A 20,054-nucleotide genomic window follows, 5' to 3' on the forward strand; every position below is an offset into this window, starting at 1 on the left:
TAAAATACTTGTTCATCTCTATTTGTATCCTTTTCTGGTCAGCAAAGATGTTATAAATATACATAAAACTTGAATCTTTTTCTTGTATTTTGAATAGAGCTGAAATATGTAAAGTTGTTGTGTTTAATTAGTAGCAAGATCAGATATCTTTGTTTATGCTTTGGTATCATTGACGGATGTCAGGATGGTTGTGAAATAGTGCACGTTAATGAACTTCTAGTACCTAGCCCAGTAAAGGAAGCACAAATCTTTGTTTCACATGGGCCCAACATAAATAACAGCTGTTGTTTTTGGTATACAAATTTTTCAGCAATTGGGTGATGGCTTTTTTTTTTGTTTTTAACTACTTATTTGTAACCCAGAGGGCTTTCTTAATCAGATTATAACAATTTAAATGTAGGGACAAATTTGAGACTTAAATTATAAGTCTTGGCAGTGGTGTTTTAAATGTGTCAGTTCATTAGCTTTAGCCACTGGATTGGATTGCAAATGTCATTGTTTGCATGAAGTAAATAAGTAGGCACAGGTCATCACTGAAAACATCTGAATTCGGGAGGAAACATATGTAAGATAGAATCCATATGTCTCTACTGAGTGGAGGTGTTCAGGCATTTGATGATAAATAATTGTGAAGCTACCTGAAACTAGGTTAAAATCTCTTCAGGAAAAAAAAAAGGTATTAGATAAAATACTAATTTAAAGATGATTACAAAAAATGTATTATAATCACAAAATCCACTGGACATAGCATAAATGTATAGATAAGACTAGTACTTAAAAGATCATTTCAAAGTTTTTCAGGTTCAGAATTTAAACTACTTCACTTCAGTCCCAGCTCTAATATCACATCTTCTGTAGTGGTTTATTACTACAACCAAGATTTGCTAAATAGTTGCACTTAACAACAACAACAAATGACATCCAGTGCAAATTGTTCTCTGTTCAAACCAATTCATGCACACTCATCCTGACTTCAGTAAAGTCCCATTGAAAAGTGAGGGTTTGTTAAAATTAACTATTTAGCTAGCAAAGCATGTTTTCTAAAAATGGCCAGATCCTCAGCTAGTATAAATTGGCATAAAATAAAATCACCGGAGCTATACTAATTTATACCAACTGAGGATCTGGCCCCAAATCCCTAGCACACTACTGCCGCACAGGGTTAATTTAAACTTGTATTGCATACTGATTGGCAGGATGAGATAGAGAGAGATTAGTATAATCTACATGACATGACCTTTGTCTGCTTTTAATGTCTTCTGTTTAATTTTCTCCTTACTCTAGATCTCTCTGAATCTTTCGTTTTAATTTGCATTCTCTGTCTCCTGCTGCGTCTCCTGCTGCATGTAGGTTTTCTCTTTCTTGTCTTTCTCTAGCTGCTTTTTCTTGTGGCCCTTTTCCTGGTTTTGTTTAATGATATTTATAACTTAGTTCTTATTTTCCTTACCTTTCTATCTCTGTTTGTCCTTTTCTCTAATTACAGTGGTCTACAATTTTTGAGAAGTCGTCTGCTTCAGAGATAAAATGTGCTATTTATTATGTATTTTGATGTGCTGAATTCAAATATGACAATTAAAACAACTGATTGGCTACTGTTTCTAAGATATTTGTTTTTACATTTTATGTCTATGTATATTGTGTAGATAGTAGAGTTTTAATCATAAATTGTAAACCTAGGTCTTTTCATGTGTTTATGGTTGCTTTACATGATAATATTTCACCTGTCCTGTTTATGTAACACTTTAAAAATCAGCAAAAGGGTTATATAAATAAAATTTATTATGAAACAAAAGGCAAAAAACTGTTATGTACATAGTTTAGTCCTATTCAGTGTCTACTCGGCGCTTCTTGGCTTGTCTCTTGAATTCATTAAATGGAGCATCTCTTGTCACTGTCCAGCAATAGTCTGCAAGCATTGATGGGCTCCATTTGCCCTGATAGCGTTTCTCCATTGTTGCAATGTCCTGGTGAAAGCACTCGCCGTGCTCGTCGCTCACTGCTCCGCAGTTCGGTGGAAAAAAATCTAGATGAGAGTGCAAAAAATGTATCTTTAGTGACATGTTGCAACCAAGGCTTTTGTATGCCTTGAGGAGGTTTTCCACCAACAGCCTGTAGTTGTCTGCCTTGTTGTTTCCAAGAAAATTTATTGCCACTAACTGGAAGGCTTTCCATGCCGTCTTTTCCTTGCCACGCAGTGCATAGTCAAATGAGTCATCTCGAAGAAGTTCACGAATCTGAGGACCAACAAAGACACCTTCCTTTATCTTAGCTTCACTTAACCTTGGAAATTTTCCACAGAGGTACTTGAAAGCTGCTTGTGTTTTGTCAATGGCCTTGACGAAGTTCTTCATCAGACCCAGCTTGATGTGTAAGGGTGGTAACAAAATCTTCCTTGATTCAACAAGTGGTGGATGCTGAACACTTTTCCTCCCAGGCTCCAATGACTGTCGGAGTGGCCAATCTTTCTTGATGTAGTGGGAATCTCTTGCACGACTATCCCATTCGCAGAGAAAACAGCAGTACTTTGTGTATCCAGTCTGCAGACCAAGCAAGAGAGCAACAACCTTCAAATCGCCACAAAGCTGCCACTGATGTTGGTCATAGTTTATGCACCTCAAAAGTTGTTTCATGTTGTCATAGGTTTCCTTCATATGGACTGCATGACCAACTGGAATTGATGGCGAAACATTGCCATTATGCAGTAAAACAGCTTTAAGACTCGTCTTCGATGAATCAATGAACAGTCTCCACTCATCTGGATCGTGAACGATGTTGAGGGCTGCCATCACACCATCGATGTTGTTGCAGGCTACAAGATCATCTTCCATGAAGAAGAATGGGACAAGATCCTTTTGACGGTCACGGAATATGGAAACCCTAACATCACCTGCCAGGAGATTCCACTGCTGTAGTCTGGAGCCCAACAGCTCTGCCTTGCTCTTGGGTAGTTCCAAATCCCTGACAAGGTCATTCAGTTCACCTTGTGTTATGAGGTGTGGTTCAGAGGAGGAGGATGGGAAAAAATGTGGGTCCTGTGACATTGATGGTTCAGGACCAGAAGTTTCATCCTCTTCCTTGTCTGACTCAAGTGAGAGTGATTCTGGTGCATCAGGAACCGGCAGTCCTTTTCTGTGGGGTACCGGGCGTATAGCTGATGGAATGTTTGGATAATGCACAGTCCACTTTTTCTTCTTTGACACACCTTTCCCAACTGGAGGCACCATGCAGAAGTAACAATTGCTGGTATGATCTGTTGGCTCTCTCCAAATCATTGGCACTGCAAAAGGCATAGATTTCCTTTTCCTGTTCAACCACTGGCGGGCGAAGATTTGTTGCACAAGTGTTGCAGCATATGTGTGGGGCCCACCTCTTGTCCCAATCTCCAATTTTGCAGCCAAAATAAAGGTGATAGGCTTTCTTAACCATAGTGGTTATACTGCACTTTTGTGATGCAAAAGTCACTTCACCACAAACATAGCAGAAGTTATCTGCACTGTTCGCACAAGTACGAGGCATCTCTGCTCACTTTGGCTAAACAGAAATGTGTCCGTTTGCAAAATCAAACACTGACAAATAAGAGAGCACGACACTGTATGATTTCTAGAGCTGATATAGGGCAATTTGTTCAGCAGAGTGATGTAAGCTTTGTTATGATTGCATCATCCATGACTTCTAGGAATAATATGATGCAATTCATATCATGTATGACGCAATACCAGCTTCAGATTGCATCATTCATTGTTTTGCCTAAAAAGCAAGTACTGTCCAAACCCAGTCATAGATTTATTCATAGATCCAGTCAAAGATGTATTTTAATCATTTCTGGTTTAAACTGAGATCCCTTCCCTTTATAACTCACTTATCCTCCGCCATTCCCAAGTCAAGGGTCGTATATACTGACCCAATAGCATATCTTGAAAACTAGAGCCAATCAACAATTTTAAGCATCATTTTAGTTCTCAGTGACCCAGAATTAGTAAAGTTTGACTACATTTATTTCAGAAGCATTTTGGCTGTAGAGCAGTGTTAGTCACCACTGAAAAGCTCACCAAAAAGGTTCATTCCCACTAATGTGGTTTTTAAGATTATATACGATCACACTCAACATCAATTTAACAACTGGAAGTGGTCATCAGACCATTTTATAGGTCTCATTCGCACGTTTCACTGTGTCTCTCTCTCTTTCTCGGCTGCAATGTTTAAGTACTTATTAACGACATAGTGCAAATGAAGTCATCTGTTTCCCCTGCACAGACGCACATATCCGTGTAGACTCATACCAACATGATCAGCAAGCCCAAAAAAGCAGCAGCAGTACAGGCTGAGGCATTTTTCAAGCTGTGGTCACCAGCGCTTTAACCACTTCCATTTTGTTAGTCATTCGTCTTGAATATTTGTCTGCAGAAGTCAGCTGCTTTTAGTTTAATTCAGAGGGATGATTGAGTGATTTTTAAGTGAGGAATTTAATATCCAGTCATACAGCCTCAAGAGGATCTAGTTATTGGGATGCATGTGGCAGGGCTGTGCTGAAGAAATAGACAGGACAAGTCAAAAGTGAATCACACTAGTCTGGAGGATTTACATAATGTCCCGAGCTAGAAAATTAATATAAAAATGGGGCCTTGGAGAAGGTGGTACTTTTCAGAATTGACCACTGCAAGGTTAGGCCAGAATTGGAGCTTGTACCCTGACAGCTTCCTTGTGGTATAAATTTGCCACATTTTTGAAAATGTTGGGTCAAATTCATTCCCGGTGTAGGCGGGGTACCTCTTTTATTGAAGTTGGGGGGGGCTGGGCCTGCTTGCAGCAGAACTAAATTTGGCATGCTCTGTGGAGGTATTAGCCATTCTGAGGTTATTAGGCTATAACCCTCTGAATTTTAGAGTATGTGCAGTTGGTGCTAATCTGGGGAAACGTTGCAAGAGCCACAAACATCAAGCTGAAAGGAAATGTCCCTGAATTATTATCATGGTAGTGCCCGGATCCCAATCATAGACAGGGCAAAGACTGTAAGGGGGCAAAGACTACTGAGCTCAGGTTGGGGCTGAAGACCTGACATAAGCTTCTAGGACTGTTTGTTGGACTCTTTATTATCCTGGAAAAGGTGGGGCCCTGTAAGCAACTTGATGGGAGGGTTGAGTTGTGAGAAGGGGCAAACTACCTCAGACCCAGAGTGGCCATTGATAGGGTGTGCCAGAGGCTTCTACACCATGCCTAGCTGCTGGCCACTGTTGGAGATAAATAGTACTCTAGGTGGACCACTGGTCTCGTCCAGTGTGGCAAATCCTAGGTTCTGACCTACGTCGCTCTAGAGGAAACTTCCCCTAGAAATTGTATAAAAGCTATATTCCGAACAGTGGAAAATTTTTATGTATTTATTTATTTTATTTGCTACTTTGAAGCATCCAACTTTCCATTTCACAATTCGCCTTGTGATCTAAGCACCATCTACAGCGGATGCTACTCTGCCTTCATTCTTTCATCAAGCAACAAAGCAGTCCTGTATTTGCTTTATTATGAAACTACTGACTAAGGAGGCAAAATTAAACTCATGCCACTTCCTTTCCTTTTCCTTTTAAAGGAGGCCACCCTTTGGAGCATGAGGACAGGTTCTATACTTATTCTTCTACACCAGAAGTGGGCAAACTATGGCCTGCGGGCCACATCTGGCCCATGGGACCGTCCTGCCCGGCCCCTGAGCTCCTGGCCAGGGAGGCTAGCCCCCGGCCCCTCCCCAGCAGCCTCAGCGCGCTGAGCCGCCAGTGCTTTGGCCCGCCGCTCCTGCCGGGCAGAGCGGGCGGTGTGGCTGGCTCCAGCTGGGCGGTGGGGCTGTGAGCTCCTGCTGCTCTGAGCAGCATGGTAAGGGGGCGGGGCGGGAGGGGGTTGGATATAGGGCAGGAGGTCCCAAGAGGCAGTCGGGGGCAGCGGTGTGGATAGGGGGCGGGGCAGTCGGGGCAGGGAGGGTTGGGTAGGATAGGGGGGTGGGATCCTGGGGGGTGGTTAGGGGCGGGGGTCCCGGGAGAAGTCGGTCAGGGAACAAGGAGCAGTGGGGGTTGGATGGGGCGGGAGTTTTGAGGGGGGCGGGAAGTGGGAGGGGGCCGATAGGGGGCAGGGGCCAGGCTGTTTGGGGAGGCACAGCTTTCCCTTCCCGGTCCTCCATACAGTTTCACAATGTCAATGTGGCCCTTAGGCCAAAAAGTTTGCCCATCCCTGTTCTACACATTGGTTTTGCTGGCAGCCTGAAAAGTGGCAGTATTCCAAGAGTTAATATGAGCGAGAGGGTCTGAATTCCATCTCTCTTCCACGTGAAGTGGTTAAACCCCCAAAGTTAAGGCAGCATTCTGAATTCTTGGGTCCACAAGGGATTAAATACACTGATATGCAAACTGAAGAGTGTATCTGCATTGGTAAATCATTTATTGGAGCGGCTTTTTGCAATTTTTATCTTTAATTATGTTAATCACCAAATGCTCCACACCCTTTAGTGCTCTTCAGGTTTGTACAGTCCTGCCCCTGAAAACCAAAGACTCTCTCCAGATGAAGGGGACAGACTGTTCAGAGTAGAGAGAGCCACGTTCCAGTCTTCCCAAACATTTCTTCAAAGGCCTTGACTCTGCCTCCTTGGCTTAAGATACAGATGGTTGAAAAGCTTAATTTTTTTTTAATTGGTAAATGTGAATATACTGGCTTGTTAGCCCAGACATAAGACCCCTATCGCTCTCTGCAGACCCATTTCACCATGGGCATTAGCCATGGAAACTTCCCTATATTCCCTTGCCTAAACTCAGAGGGATTGTCTGTAGGATGAGCAAGTAGTTCCATCTCTGTGTGATTCAGGCATTGCCCCCTCCCCCCCCGGGCTGTGTCTGCCATCTAGTGGCAGTAATTGTGGTCTTGCAGAACTGGACTGATACTGCTAATTTATATCCCATAGTCAACTGAGCAGCTTTGTGACCGCAACAGACTTCATTCACTAGACGCATGAGTTGGTTGTGAATGGGGAACAGAGGTGCAAGATTCTGGATCCCAGATCCAATCCTTTGAGCAGTCTAAATGACCAGCAGGGGGATTTGGGTAGGGTGGGGGTTGTTTGTTTTAATTATTATTGGTTTTTTGTTTATTTATTTTATTTGTATTACAATAGTGTTTAACAAACCTAGTCATTGACCAGAACCCCATTGTGCTAGGCGTTGTACAAACACAGAACAAAAAGACAATCCCTGCTCCAGAGAGCTAATAATCTAGGTATGACATTATATTTCTAAGGCATACATCACTTAGAATCTTTTTTTCCCCAAATACTTTATTAACAAAAAAAAAATAAGAAAAAGAAGGCAAGGCATAATTGCCCATTTTGCTTCTATTCAGATGAGTTTTTCAAATAAAAATCCCTGTGATGAATCCTTTGTGCCAGTCTGAAAATGCTGCTGTGATAAGAATTATAGAATATCTACTATGAGCGCTCCAGATCCACCACATTGTAAAGGGACAGTGCTGATGTTACACTAACTTGTACTCTTAATGTAACAGCACTCATTCTGGTCTTTCTGTAGTTCTCTAGCTGGCCAAATCATTATCTGTAGTGAGAAATATGAAATCTTAAAAAACACAACAACAACCCATAGGTATCTGTCCAAAACATCACCCAAAATGGCTATGCGTCCTGTTTCTGATCTCACACAACTGTGAATCAGGAGTTTCTCCAGTGAAGTCTGGGGTGACAAAGTAATGTGAGATCAGAATTGTACTCATGGCGATTAAAGTGTAAGTTTAATCATGATCTTCAGCTGATATTGGTTCTCGAACCATTCACTAATCACCAAGTCCATAGAACACAAAGGATGTGGTCTAGAGCAGGGGTCTCAAACTCAAATGACCACGAGGGCCACATGAGGACTAGTACATTGGCCGAGGGTCGCATTACTGACACCTCCCCTTGCCACCCTTGGCCCTGCCCCCACTCCACCGCTTCCATGAGGCCCTCCCCATTCTAACCCCTTCCCTGAAATCCCCACCCCAACTCTGCCCCCTTCCTGCCCCCAGGGAGGGCAGGAAGGGTGTGGGGGCTCAGGGCAGGGAGTTGGGGTGTGGGGTGCAGGAGGGGTGCAGCAGGGGGCTCAGGGCAGTGGGTTGGGGTGCAGGAGGGGTGTGGGGTACAGCAGGGGGTTGGGCTGCAGGAAGGGTTCGGGGGGCAGGGCTCTGGCCCGATGCGCACAGGGGGCAGAGCAGGCTCCCTGCCTGCCTGTCTGTCCCCGCACCGCTCCGGGAAGTGGCTGGAACCTGGGGGAGGAGGGGCACAGGTGTCTGTGTGGTGTTGTTGCTTCAGGCACCACCACCAGCAGCTCCCATTGGCTGGGAACGGGGAACTGCGGCCAATGGGAGCTGCTGAGGATGCTGCCTGAAGCAAGAGCAATACACAGAGCCCTGTGTCCCCCCTTCACCAGGTTCCGGCCGCTTCCCGGAGTGGCAGGGGGCAGGGCAGGCAGGGAGCTTGCCCTTCCTCCAGTGCACGTCGGGCTGGAGCCGCTCTAGGTAAACACTGGGGAAGGCCGCGAGGAGCTCGCGGGCCGCAGAAAACAACCCTGCGGGCCGCGTGTTTGAGACCCCTGGTCTAGAGTTAACAAGGAAATTCTCATTTTAGGCTAATTTCCAGTATCTGGGTATGGTGGAAACAGTGTTAAGGAAGCAGTGATTGTATCATTAGTTACCCACTAATACCTGTCTTTGGATTAAAATACATTTACATTTTATTTTATGTAAATTCTATATATGATTATCAGATGTCTGTTAAATATTTATTTTGGCAGGCTTGTGCCATCCTAAAAATGGTAATGGAAATGTGTGGAAAGCAGGTACTGTGCTTATACATTCGCTACTTGTCTAATATTCTTCAGCCAATTTAAATTTTTTCATCCACTGAAATGTCAAAGTTCTTAGAGCGATGAGTCATCCATCTGTTACATTGATTTTTTTTTTTAAAAACTCAAAACCATTTTTGACTCAAAACGGAGAGAAAAAAATTCAGAAACTAATTAAACATAAGTATAATTAATAATCTAATTAATTACACAGTTCATAATAATATTCTAATAATACCAAATACTTACAATGAACCAGATAGATCATTTCTGCATTTTGAGAAAGATTTGCAGCTCGTGTGTACAGGGAAATAGACAAAGGTAGTACCCATAACCTTTGTGTTGCTAAATTGAAAAGAAGGTTAAAAAGAAGAAAGCCCTTCAGCGGCACAGTTGAAAGATCCAAACACAAAAAGTGCTTTTCAGCTTGAACCGAAGAACAGATTAAGTGTTTTAATGGAATCAGCTAAAGAAAACCAAGACCGTGATACTCTGTAGGAAAACATTAGAGTGTGTCGTCTAGAAAGCACAAAGACAGTCCTAATAATAACAAAATCTAAAGGGGAAGAATGCTGCTTAGGCAACAATGGAAAAGAGAAGTAGTAAAAAGAAAAAACACATGAATGCTAAGATGTGTGAAGAGACAAGCAAGTGGCAAGAAGAATACAGAGCTCTACAGAAAGAGGTAAAAAGGAGGAGTGCTAGAAGGGAGGAAAAGGCATACATTGACAGAAAATGTCAAGAGGCTGAAGATGCTAGCCAAAGAGGTGACCTTATAACCTTGTATAATACAGTTAAACAGCCAACAGGAAACTTTAGCAGCACTGGAGGCCTTGTGCAAATGGAAATACTCTTAGTGCAGAAGAAGAGCAAAGGAAAAGATGGACAGAACATTTTTAGGCTGTTTTAAATAGACCAAGAACAAGCAAAACTCCTGAAATACATGATGAAGACTTTGCATTAGAGCTTGACATCCGTAAACTCAAAAATGAGAAATCAGCTGGAGAGGATAACATAGCTGGAGAAATGGCTCAAGCAAGCGACGAAACAGCCCTCCAGACTTTCCTTGTGTTTTTAGATAGAATATGGAATGAAGAAAAGGCCCTAACCCAAAGGAAGAGAGGCCATAGAAAAATTGCTAAAGAAGGGTGACCATACCTATTCCAATAATTGGAGAGGAATCACATTGCTTTTAGTGCGTCATCCTAGAACATATAAAGAAACAGATCTCCAATTTAGAGAGGAACAAGCAGGTTTGAGACCACTGAGATCATATGAAAACCATATTGTTGTTCCCACATATATTATAGAACAAAGTGTGAAGTGGAATGCACTCTTGTGATAAACTGTACAGATTTTTCAGAAGGCTTTTGACAGTATACACAGAGTCTTTGGAAAATTATGGCATATCATGGAATACCAACAAAAATAATTAGAATTATCATGGATCTCTACAATAATGCAGAATGTGCAGTCAGAGGTGGTGACAACATCAGCCAATGGTTTGTAGTGACAACTGCAGTAAGGCAAGGGTGTATTATGTCCCCACTATTTTGCATTGGTCATTGACTGTAATGGCAGAAGGCAGCCGAGGAATTTTATGGACAAGTGTATTGGATGATCTTATTTTTGCTGATGACATTTGTCCTGCTTAGTACTACACATCACTTAATGTAAGAAAAAAATCTAGCTTTTGGCAAACATAACAAAACAATTTTATTAACAAGGGGAAGCCAAGTATATGGCTATCAATGTCCCAAAAGCAACCATCAGAGTAGATGGAGAAGCACAAGAAGTCAGTCATTTTACCTATGTAGGGAGTGAGATGTGCAACAATGGTGTCACCATGCTATGTGTCAAGCGATGAATAGCAAAAGCAGCAAACAACTTTCTTAAACTTGGAATTATGGAAAGAGAGCACGATTGGCATGGATACAAAAATACGATTCTTTAACACCAGCTTCACGTCTGTCCTCCTTTATGGAGCCGCATTATGTAAATCTACAACAGAAATTCATGATAAGATCAACTCATTCCAAAGTAAATGCCTGTGGAATATCTTCAGAGTCCATTAAAAAGAGTTTTTTGAACATCAGAAATTCTGAGTAGAGCAAACTAACCTAAAGCATCAAACCTGGTAAGAAGACAACAATGGTTACATTGAGGATACCCTTTAAAGATGCCATCAACTTCCATGTCAGGTGAGAACATGGACACCACCCGGGAAGAGAAAACAGGGCAACATAGAGAAACACTGTGCAGAACAGAGAAAGAAGACAAATCCACCAACATGACACTCAGAAGCCTGAACAGACCAGCACAAGGCTGATATAAATGGCAGAAACTGGTGAATGCCCTATGTTCCTGAGAATGCAGGAGGATAAAGAAGAATACCTAATATGAAGATAGCACTTTCTATCTCCAAAGAACTGTAAATCATTAACTAATTAATCCTGCTGTTAATATTATTTGGGTTTGCGTCTCCTGAACTCCAAGCTTCTGTACTTCTTTCAAACTCTGAGATGTGCGGGATGTCTGCCTCACATTGTTTGTGCTATAGTTAAGCCTGGAGTGAATTTTCACTGCAGAAGAAGATGATACAGAAGAAGGATTTAGAACAGACCTTTCTGCTTATAGTTGACATTATAGTTGTAAACACAGAAGAGACAAATCAGTAGGCTTGCCCATTTGTTGGATATACTGTATATTGTTAACTACTAAAGTAGATAAGGCTGGAGATGGAGTTAAGAGATTTAAAATCTCTGGAGGTCTGAGGTGAATGCATTTCTGTGACCTGTAGCTAGGACAGTCAGGCCCCAATCCTGACCCTTACTCAGTCAACAGAATGAGATATCTCCCGCTGTACACAGCGCTCACCTGCCAACCACTAATAAGTTAAATATTTCAGGTTAATAGAGCTATGTTTTCAAAGGGCAGCTTCCCTTTTGTGGGCAAAGTTTTCACCTACAGAATTCATGCCTGTAATTGCAACAAATATCAGGGGGTAGCCATGTTAGTCTGTATCCATAAAAACGAGTCAGTGGCACCTTAAAGACTAGCAGATAATGTGTCATTATATAATGCCTGTATCTGTAATTTTCACTCCATGCATCTGAAGAAGTGAGATTTTTTTTTTACCAACGAAAGGTTATGCCCAAATAAATCTGTTAGTTTTTAAGGTGCCACTGGACTCCTTGTTGGTTTTGTGTAATTGCAACACTGGCACAAATCTTCGGGAGCAGAGCATGAGTGGAAGTCAGGCAGCTAGCATTGCAGGAACCCTGACTTACACTTGTAAGAAGGGAGGCTTCTTAAAGGTTTACCCCAAAGTTTCCTTCTGTATACGTCCTTGCTACACAAGCCACGCAGGGGGCTATTTAATTATCTGACACCTCAGTATTATTTTTCCAGTAGCCCTTCGTGGTGAGTGGGCTGCCAAAACTTCTCTGCTTTCTGCTTCTTTGGTCTTCTTTTCTCATTCCTGTCTAAACACTTTCACGTATGCTGCCCCTTGCACTTAAAATAGTCTCCCAGACAGTGTGCTGCAAGCCCCCTCCTTCTACTCCTGTGAGTCACTTCTTATCACTCAGTGAGGGAGCTGATTCACATATGACCTAATCCAAACCCCACTGAAGAAAGACTCCCATTGACTTCAGTGTGCTTTCAATCAGAATTATAGCCTGGAGATTGCTTGGGCCTATTGTAAAGCGAGGCTCAAAATAACCCCAGCTGTAGGGGCCAGCTATGAAGTTCAGACCTAGATTTGCAATACTTGAACATTTGGAATTGTTCTTATCCAGGACCAAGTTTCAGCCTTATCTCTCCCCTAACCCCACCTGTTTGGTAAAGAGACAACCTCCGCCGGCCACACTGATATTTTAATGGCACTGTCTCTGTGTGTAACTTTGGACTGTGAGCCCTTCAGGATGGGGATTTTTGTTTTGGCCCTTATATGTTACCTGTCATAAAGTGACAGTGTAGCCTGCTGGCGAGTGTGCATTATAGGTCCCCATCTGTGCCCAGTCCACAAAGCACCTGAGGCTATTACGGCATCAATTAGGAATCCTTCACTATTTAGCTCAAGCTATAGCAGCTCATGCTTTTAGCTTTGGAGGTTCCTAGTTGAATCCCCGATGCGTCAGCCAAGATGCCGACCATCATACTATGACTACGAACCTTTACTAATTAGACTGTTACCAATCGTTTAATTTGTCTCTGAGCACAGCACTTGGCAGCTTCATCTTTTGGAGAAGAAAGATGAAAATCAACAAAAAGATTAAAAAACATTGTAAGCATTTCTGTCCCCATGCTATTAAAATGCCTTTTTATTTCTGTAGCCATGAATGGCAGTTACAGAACTTGCAGCAAGACATCAGGTGGAAGTGGACACTCTGAGTCCTCTGGTATAATCTGTGCCTATCTAATTCTAGACAAAACAATTCTCCCACTTGAGAAACTGGTAGTAACTTGGAGTATGCAGAAGGAACAAGTCAGGCCTCTGGCATCTGCTTAAACATGTAACCTGTTGTGGGGGAGGATTGGTGCCAATGAATCAGTTGCTCCCCTTCTCTAACAACTGTGGATGATTGCTCCCCAACGGGTGCCAGCAGCTGCTGGCACCAAGTCAAACACCTGTCTGCAACATGTGCACAGCTGTATGGTGGAGCTTTTGAGGGAGGCATGAGCAGGTAACAGATTTTTCAGGTCGAGCCCATGTGCCCCGACACCGCATTGAACAATTCTAAATCTCCTCAGCAGGTATGTGTCTGTAAATGTCAAAACTCACACTTGCCTACCTTGTTCTGGAAGGTGTGTATATATATTTTTTTGCCATTACAGACCTGAACTGATCCATGCCTTTTCTTTCCTCTGAGAGAGTAGAATATTTGTAACCTTCATCTATATTTCAAATTGCAGGTAGTGATTAATTATTCAATTGTGAAAGGACTGAAGTACAATCAAGCAACACCTACCTTTCATCAGTGGCGCGATGCACGACAAGTCTATGGTTTGAACTTCGCAAGCAAGGAAGAGGCTACCACATTCTCCAATGCAATGTTGTTTGCGCTGAATATCATGAATTCACAGGATGGAGGTATGAGCAATCGCTTTGCTCTGCTCTTTTATTAATCGCTCTGCTAGCCTGTGGTGCAGGTACGCCTGGTATCTGTGCCATGCCAAAACAAATAAGCAGAAAGATGTAATTTAGTTTCCTTGTAGAGGGTCTTTAATTGCACCAACAGTTGCTGTGGCAGGCACTGTATGTATTTATATGCTTTGCTTTTCCTTCTTTTTTTCCATTTTTCATTCAGTCTAGTCCACGCCAAGAGATTAGTGGCCAAATTTTGCCATCCTTACACTGCATAGTAGCTGACTGGGCAGGTAGCTCCATTTATTTATATGATACCACTGGTGGAGTAATGTACAACTCAATAGGAGTAAGAATGGTAGAATCTCAATCTAACAAACAAAAGCTAGAGCAAAGCTGCCACATCTCATAAAACTTTACATGTAGAACTTGGAGCTTGTATTTCTTCGGGTGTCTTATTTGTCAGTTACAAACATTGGCTACATTGGCCTACCTGCCTTGCATAGAGGGTACATATATGTACAGTGTGTGGCTTCTGGTTGTAGGACACAGTAAGGGCCAAAGATTTAAACCTTGGCTTTGGCTTATGCTGTTACAAGTAGTATATTGACTGCAGTTCAGGCTTATAGTGGAAAGTAATTGCTTCATGAGTTGAAAAGGTGACTGGTGGTGTCTTGCCAAAGACACCGACTAGGGGCCATGTTGCCCAGTGGAGGTCACTTTCATAACCCAAGAGGTTTTAAGTTTCTTCTGTAAGCTTAAAGCCTTTGATCTATAGTATCTGAGTTAAATTCTGCGCTCAGTTATGTGTCTGTTACCACACTGAAGCATGTGGGTTAACTGAGTGTAGAATGTAACTCTAAATGCTTTGTTATACCATTTATTTTATTTTCCTGCCAAAAAATGCTTCAGGCCTCCATTTTCCCTCTGGAAGTGCTTCAGCTCCAGTTACCCTCCACTGAGGAATCTGTGTTAGGGCAGGTCTTCACTATGGGGGGGGGGGGGGGGGTGATTTAAGATACGCAAATTCAGCTACTCGAATAGCATAGCTGAATTCGACCTATCGGAGCCGACTTACCCCGCTGTGAGGACGGCGGCAAAATCGACCTCCGCGTCGATGGCGCTTACTCCCACCTCCGCTGGTGGAGTAAGAGCGTCGATTCGGGGATCGATTGTCGCGTCCCGACAAGATGCGATAATTCGATCCCCGAGAGATCGATTTCTACCCGCCGATTCAGGCGAGTAGTGTAGACCTAGCCTGAGATTACAGTTTCATGTTACCATCTCACCCAAGTGCAGTGCCTCATTGGCAATAGTGGCAGCCATCTTAAATAAATGAAGTAATAACTCAAACATTTTAATAATTTCTGACTCCCACAAAACACACTAAAATGCCATTTAAGCTCAGAGCAATGTCACACTCATCTCCTAATGACCCCTGGAGCATCTGGAAGTATGTATTTTTACTTTATATGCCATGTGGCTGATATTTCCCCCCACAATTTTTATCTTTCAGATAGATTGATAACTTTAAAAAAATCAACAGAGAGCAGGAAAATTTGCCCCAAATGCCACACATACTATGTCTCGGAAGGATCGAGGCATACATTCTGCCTTTTTCAGCCCAGGGGGTGGGGAGAGGGGAGGAGGCTCTGCTTCCATAGGAGACTCCAGGAGGAATTCTGGCTGATTCAGCACTTCTTCCCCCTCACCCAAGCCCACCTTTGCAGGACCCAGCACAATTTGACTCTGAATGTCTCCAATACCAGGTCTTACGTTGCACACACGTGAGGCCCTTCAGTTCAAAGAAAGGCAAAGCCTGAAACATTATTTTAGGTCACATGATAAGATCCCCACCAATTAGATTGTGTTTTGGCAATTGAAGACTGTAATGATGAAGTCGTTGGATTTAGCTGACTTTCCATGATGAACCTGGTTTCCCTCCAAAACTTCTTCAACTTTTCATCTGAAGAGTCTTATGCTTGTTGTCTAGCCAAAGAGCAGTGTTTTTGCGAAGTATGATATTGTTCAAAGAAGGTGCCTTGGAGATAGGGAACTTTCAAAAATGAGAGGTTTTTGGTTTTGGCTACTTAACTTTAATATATCTTAAAATAGTTCAGACTAAAAACTCCAAGATTGTGTTCTAAGCTAGTTGTCCTCACTGAGGATTAGTGTCTCTAATAGCAGTGCATATTTTAGGAAGGAAATTGTTAAATGTATTCATTATCAAACTTTGAAACCTTGAAAACTCTGTCGGACCAAATTCTTAGCCGGCCTTCACAAATTCTACTGGTGGACACACAGAATTATGAGCACGTGTATTTATAGGCACAAATCCTGCATACACACTTTTAAAAACTCTCTCGCCTGCATGTTGCACAAATGTTAGATTTTTGCATATGGGAAAGCCATTAGGAGAAATAGATTTTTCAGTACAAAATCCTAACAGTTATGCGAACATAGGCTTTAATGTTGTTCAAGTGTACATTCAGGGGTTTCTGATTGTAAGAGGCAGGAGTGCAGTGTGTGCACACACAATTTTCACACACACAGGTGGAGGCCAGGTACTGAAATTCAGGCCCAAAATCTTTCCTGCAAAGTAGAGGTTCTCTCTGGAAATTGTAATCTAAACCTAACACATGGGGAAAACGTAACCACAGTGCATCGGCACCTCCTGCTGCTTGTACTAGACATGGCTGTGCTATTTTTAATGTGTGCTTGCTTCATATATCAGTTCCGTGACGCTGTTGTTTTGGTGCCTGCAAGGCCCGCTGTGGTTTGTTCGAGGTTTTGGCTTCAGCTACTGCTACCCTCTTAGCTCAAACACCCGCCTCTATAGATTACAATTAATCATGAAGACTGGTAAAGAAAAACAGAATATATCATGCCACTAGCAGATGCAGAGGCAGTTTATTTTAACTGGAGTAAAACTGTAGAAAAGACAAAGCTGAGCGTCTGCCCTCAAAGCAATGATGTGTTCTCTGAGTGGCACATTAATCTTAAATTTAGAGTTTAAGCAATTATGGCAGTCAGAGTTTTTCAGCAATAAAAGTAAACTTCTTATGCGGTGCTGACGTTTGAATAAATGAGGAGAAATGTCAAATACATAAAGAAACCTGAACTACAAGGGAAAAATATAATTAAATCCCCCAGTCTCTTTACCTGTGCATGCCATGGAGCTGCTATCTTCCGAGAAGCACCAGGACTGTGCAGTGATGGAGCTTTAAAATTCCACAGGGCTTGCCTTGTTGTGCAGAGTGAATGTCATTGTATGACAATGAGTTTCTGGTTTAAAAAAACTGACACTCCTCTCCCGTAGATAAAATGGGTTATTAATGCTCCAGGCTGTCCAGAAAGTACACAGTGTGGGTTGCATTTTCAGACTGGCATATAAGGAAATACTAAACCAAAACCCCAGAAAGCAACAGTTGGGTTAAAAATCTAGACCTAAACTTGCACCTGGCTCTTCGTTCTGTAACAGTTAGTAACAGCCCTCTGGATGGGTTATGTGCAGGAATTGCATCTGGTACTTCTTGATTTAAACATATGAGCATCTACCACTATACTTAAATGACTACGCCCTGTACCCAACTCATAAGCCTCTTATGTGGACCAGCCTCTAGAAGGGGACAAAGATCAACACTGTGCTAAGGGGGGGTTACAGGTTGAGATAAGCCCATAGATCCTCAAACTCTGGGAAAATTGAGACAAAAATCCTAATCTGAATTTTGTGCCTGGCTCTTAGTTCTGTAATGGGTGAAATCAAATCCTTAGATACAAACTCCAAGGCTTATGTCGTATTGGGTGTGAATGTAATTCACAGTATTATAATGGGAGCTGTGTGCTTAACTCTTCCTTTCAACTCCTTCAAAATGTACAACTGAGCGTGCTCAGTGGGTTACAGCTAACTGTTCACGGCAGTAGCTGTATAAGGTAGGGAGCATGCTACAAGCATTCTGTCCAACACCTGTTCCTAACAAACACCATCCAGCCTTCAGAATTGTTGATTGTAGTCGATCTGAATTATGATTGTTTACTTGTCAATGCTTTTATATGCCTCATTATTTTGATTTCCGTATGTCTCTCTTTATTCTGTTCTCCTTCAACTTTGTGCTAGAAAATAAAAAGCTGGTCCTAAGCCATCCAGCAAAGTTAGAACAACTGATACCATTGACTTGCACATAACTACTCCCAGGCTTAATGTTGTTAGTGGCACCATTTATTAAGGCCATTAAGATGACAAATGGGTTCCCATTAAATGAATGCCTTTCAGGAGCGTCCACTTCATAGAGAGAAGTCAAACTTGTTTCCTGGCACAAGTTACATCGTGCAGTTACTGCCCCTGGCTGCTCCTTCTCATTCAGAGCGTAGGTGTTCAGTCGGCAGATGGGAGCACCCCTTCTTACCCAACTCCAGACATCCTATGAGGAGTATTTCATATCATCCCTGCCCTGGTTCTTTAATACATATCATGCCAAAGGCGTCTCTGGAGCTTACAAATAGACAAGTCTCTGACCCTTAGAGATTGCAGTCTATATTAGATCAAGCATGCAACAAAAACCAGCAGCAGAAGACAGTGGGTAGGGCAGGTAGGTGATGGGGGAAAGACATCAGCAAGCAAAAGGGGGCAAATTAATCTCTAGCACAACTGTATAGATTTCAATGGTGCTACAACCATAGATGAATTTAGCCTGAGAAGAGTGGTTATTTCCACAATGTGAGGCTAAGCCTTTAGGTTCAACTGTGCATAGGGGACAGCACATGGCTGCGCTGCCTGAGGAGGGGAATCAGAGAGTCACATTTCCTTCCCTACTCCTTTCTTGCTCTTGAGAAAAGTAAGTTGCTGGTGGTGGGGGCAGGCACATCCCCGGCTTCACACACACACATCCCCACCCACCCCATCTGTTTGCTTGCAGGTGGATTCTTAGGAATGCAGTCTTTTCTCTCTTCCCCATCCCACAACACCCCAAAGCCGCAGTCAGAGTAGATTCTGTGGGAGCCGCATGGGGAAATTGAGGGTGTGGCTTTACTGCCGTGTGACTATGTGGTTTCACATCCTTATGACTGGGAACGCCGAGGGGCTTTCTGGTTTTAATAATTCAGTATCATTTGGAGAAAAATGGAGAATCTGGTTTATTTTGGGTGCTGCCTGATGATTTAGTATTTTTTGTATGTTATGGGATTGCGGTTTTCTTTTTGATGCAAGTGTCTGGAGCTTTCTGATAGGTGCCCCGTCCCTGTTGTTTTACAAAGCTAGAGAATCAACAAAATATTTCTATTTCTGAATTTAAATTCTACCTGAGCCATGTTGCTGGAGGGCCTCGTGGGTGGAGTGTGTGCTAGAGAGAATTGGTCAACAGAAATACAAGGTCAGGCTGTCTTGAGCCTAGGGGGCTGCCGGGAGGAAGGCACAAGAATGGGAGAATGGGTCAAAGGGAGTGACTAGGGAATGACTTTCACTGTAGAAAGCAGTTTCCTTCTCTTGTGTATATATGCCTTACACACACACACACACACACACACACACACACACACACACACACACACACACACACACACACACATATATCCGTATATACAGTACAAAGTGTGTAGAGTTCAACTGACTACCTTCTGGCACAGATCAGCACATAGCACAGAGATGGCTGCAACTCAGGTTACTAGTAAACTTTGCATGGGGGACATGTTTTGGCAATGAGTAGGGATGTTCCTCGCTCCTATTTTTCGATTAGAAGCTCTGCTGGCAGCTCTTTCTTTTTCACCATTCCGTGTAGGTCATTTCACAGGTACCTCTCCAGCACCTTTCCCCCAGGCTGGATCCCAGGGAGTTTTCGGAATTTAGGATCCCTTTCACTCCCTCGTCCTTTCAGCATGACTCCTCTTCCTCTGGTGTTGCACTCTGTTCCAGGAATGGCTGCATTTCACTGGTGACGTAGGAGTATAGCTGGTAAAGCACTTTGGGATCCTGAAGAAGGAAAGGCATGCTATCAATATAAGATATTAATCTATCCGGTTCCATGTATACTGGCAAAAGTGCAGCCTATGACACACAAACTCTCCCATTCATGATGCACCTAGAGGGTAGCCAGTCCCTGTAGATAGACTAA

The 20,054-nt window shown here is 42.7% G+C and overlaps 1 protein-coding gene across 4 annotated transcripts in view; it reads left to right on the forward strand.

Annotated features, from left to right (window-relative positions):
- EVL (Enah/Vasp-like) overlaps nucleotides 1-20,054 on the forward strand; it is a 225,346-nt gene that overhangs the window by 119,236 nt on the left and 86,056 nt on the right. For all 4 annotated transcript variants that reach the window (XM_054025090.1, XM_054025088.1, XM_054025092.1 and 1 more), the window contains exon 3: nucleotides 13,776-13,953. In XM_054025090.1, coding sequence (XP_053881065.1) covers nucleotides 13,776-13,953 — 178 coding nt within the window. The remainder of the gene's footprint in view (nucleotides 1-13,775; nucleotides 13,954-20,054) is intronic.

This window comes from Malaclemys terrapin, chromosome 4 (genome assembly GCF_027887155.1).
Source record: "Malaclemys terrapin pileata isolate rMalTer1 chromosome 4, rMalTer1.hap1, whole genome shotgun sequence".
NCBI classification, from domain to species: Eukaryota; Metazoa; Chordata; order Testudines; family Emydidae; genus Malaclemys; species Malaclemys terrapin.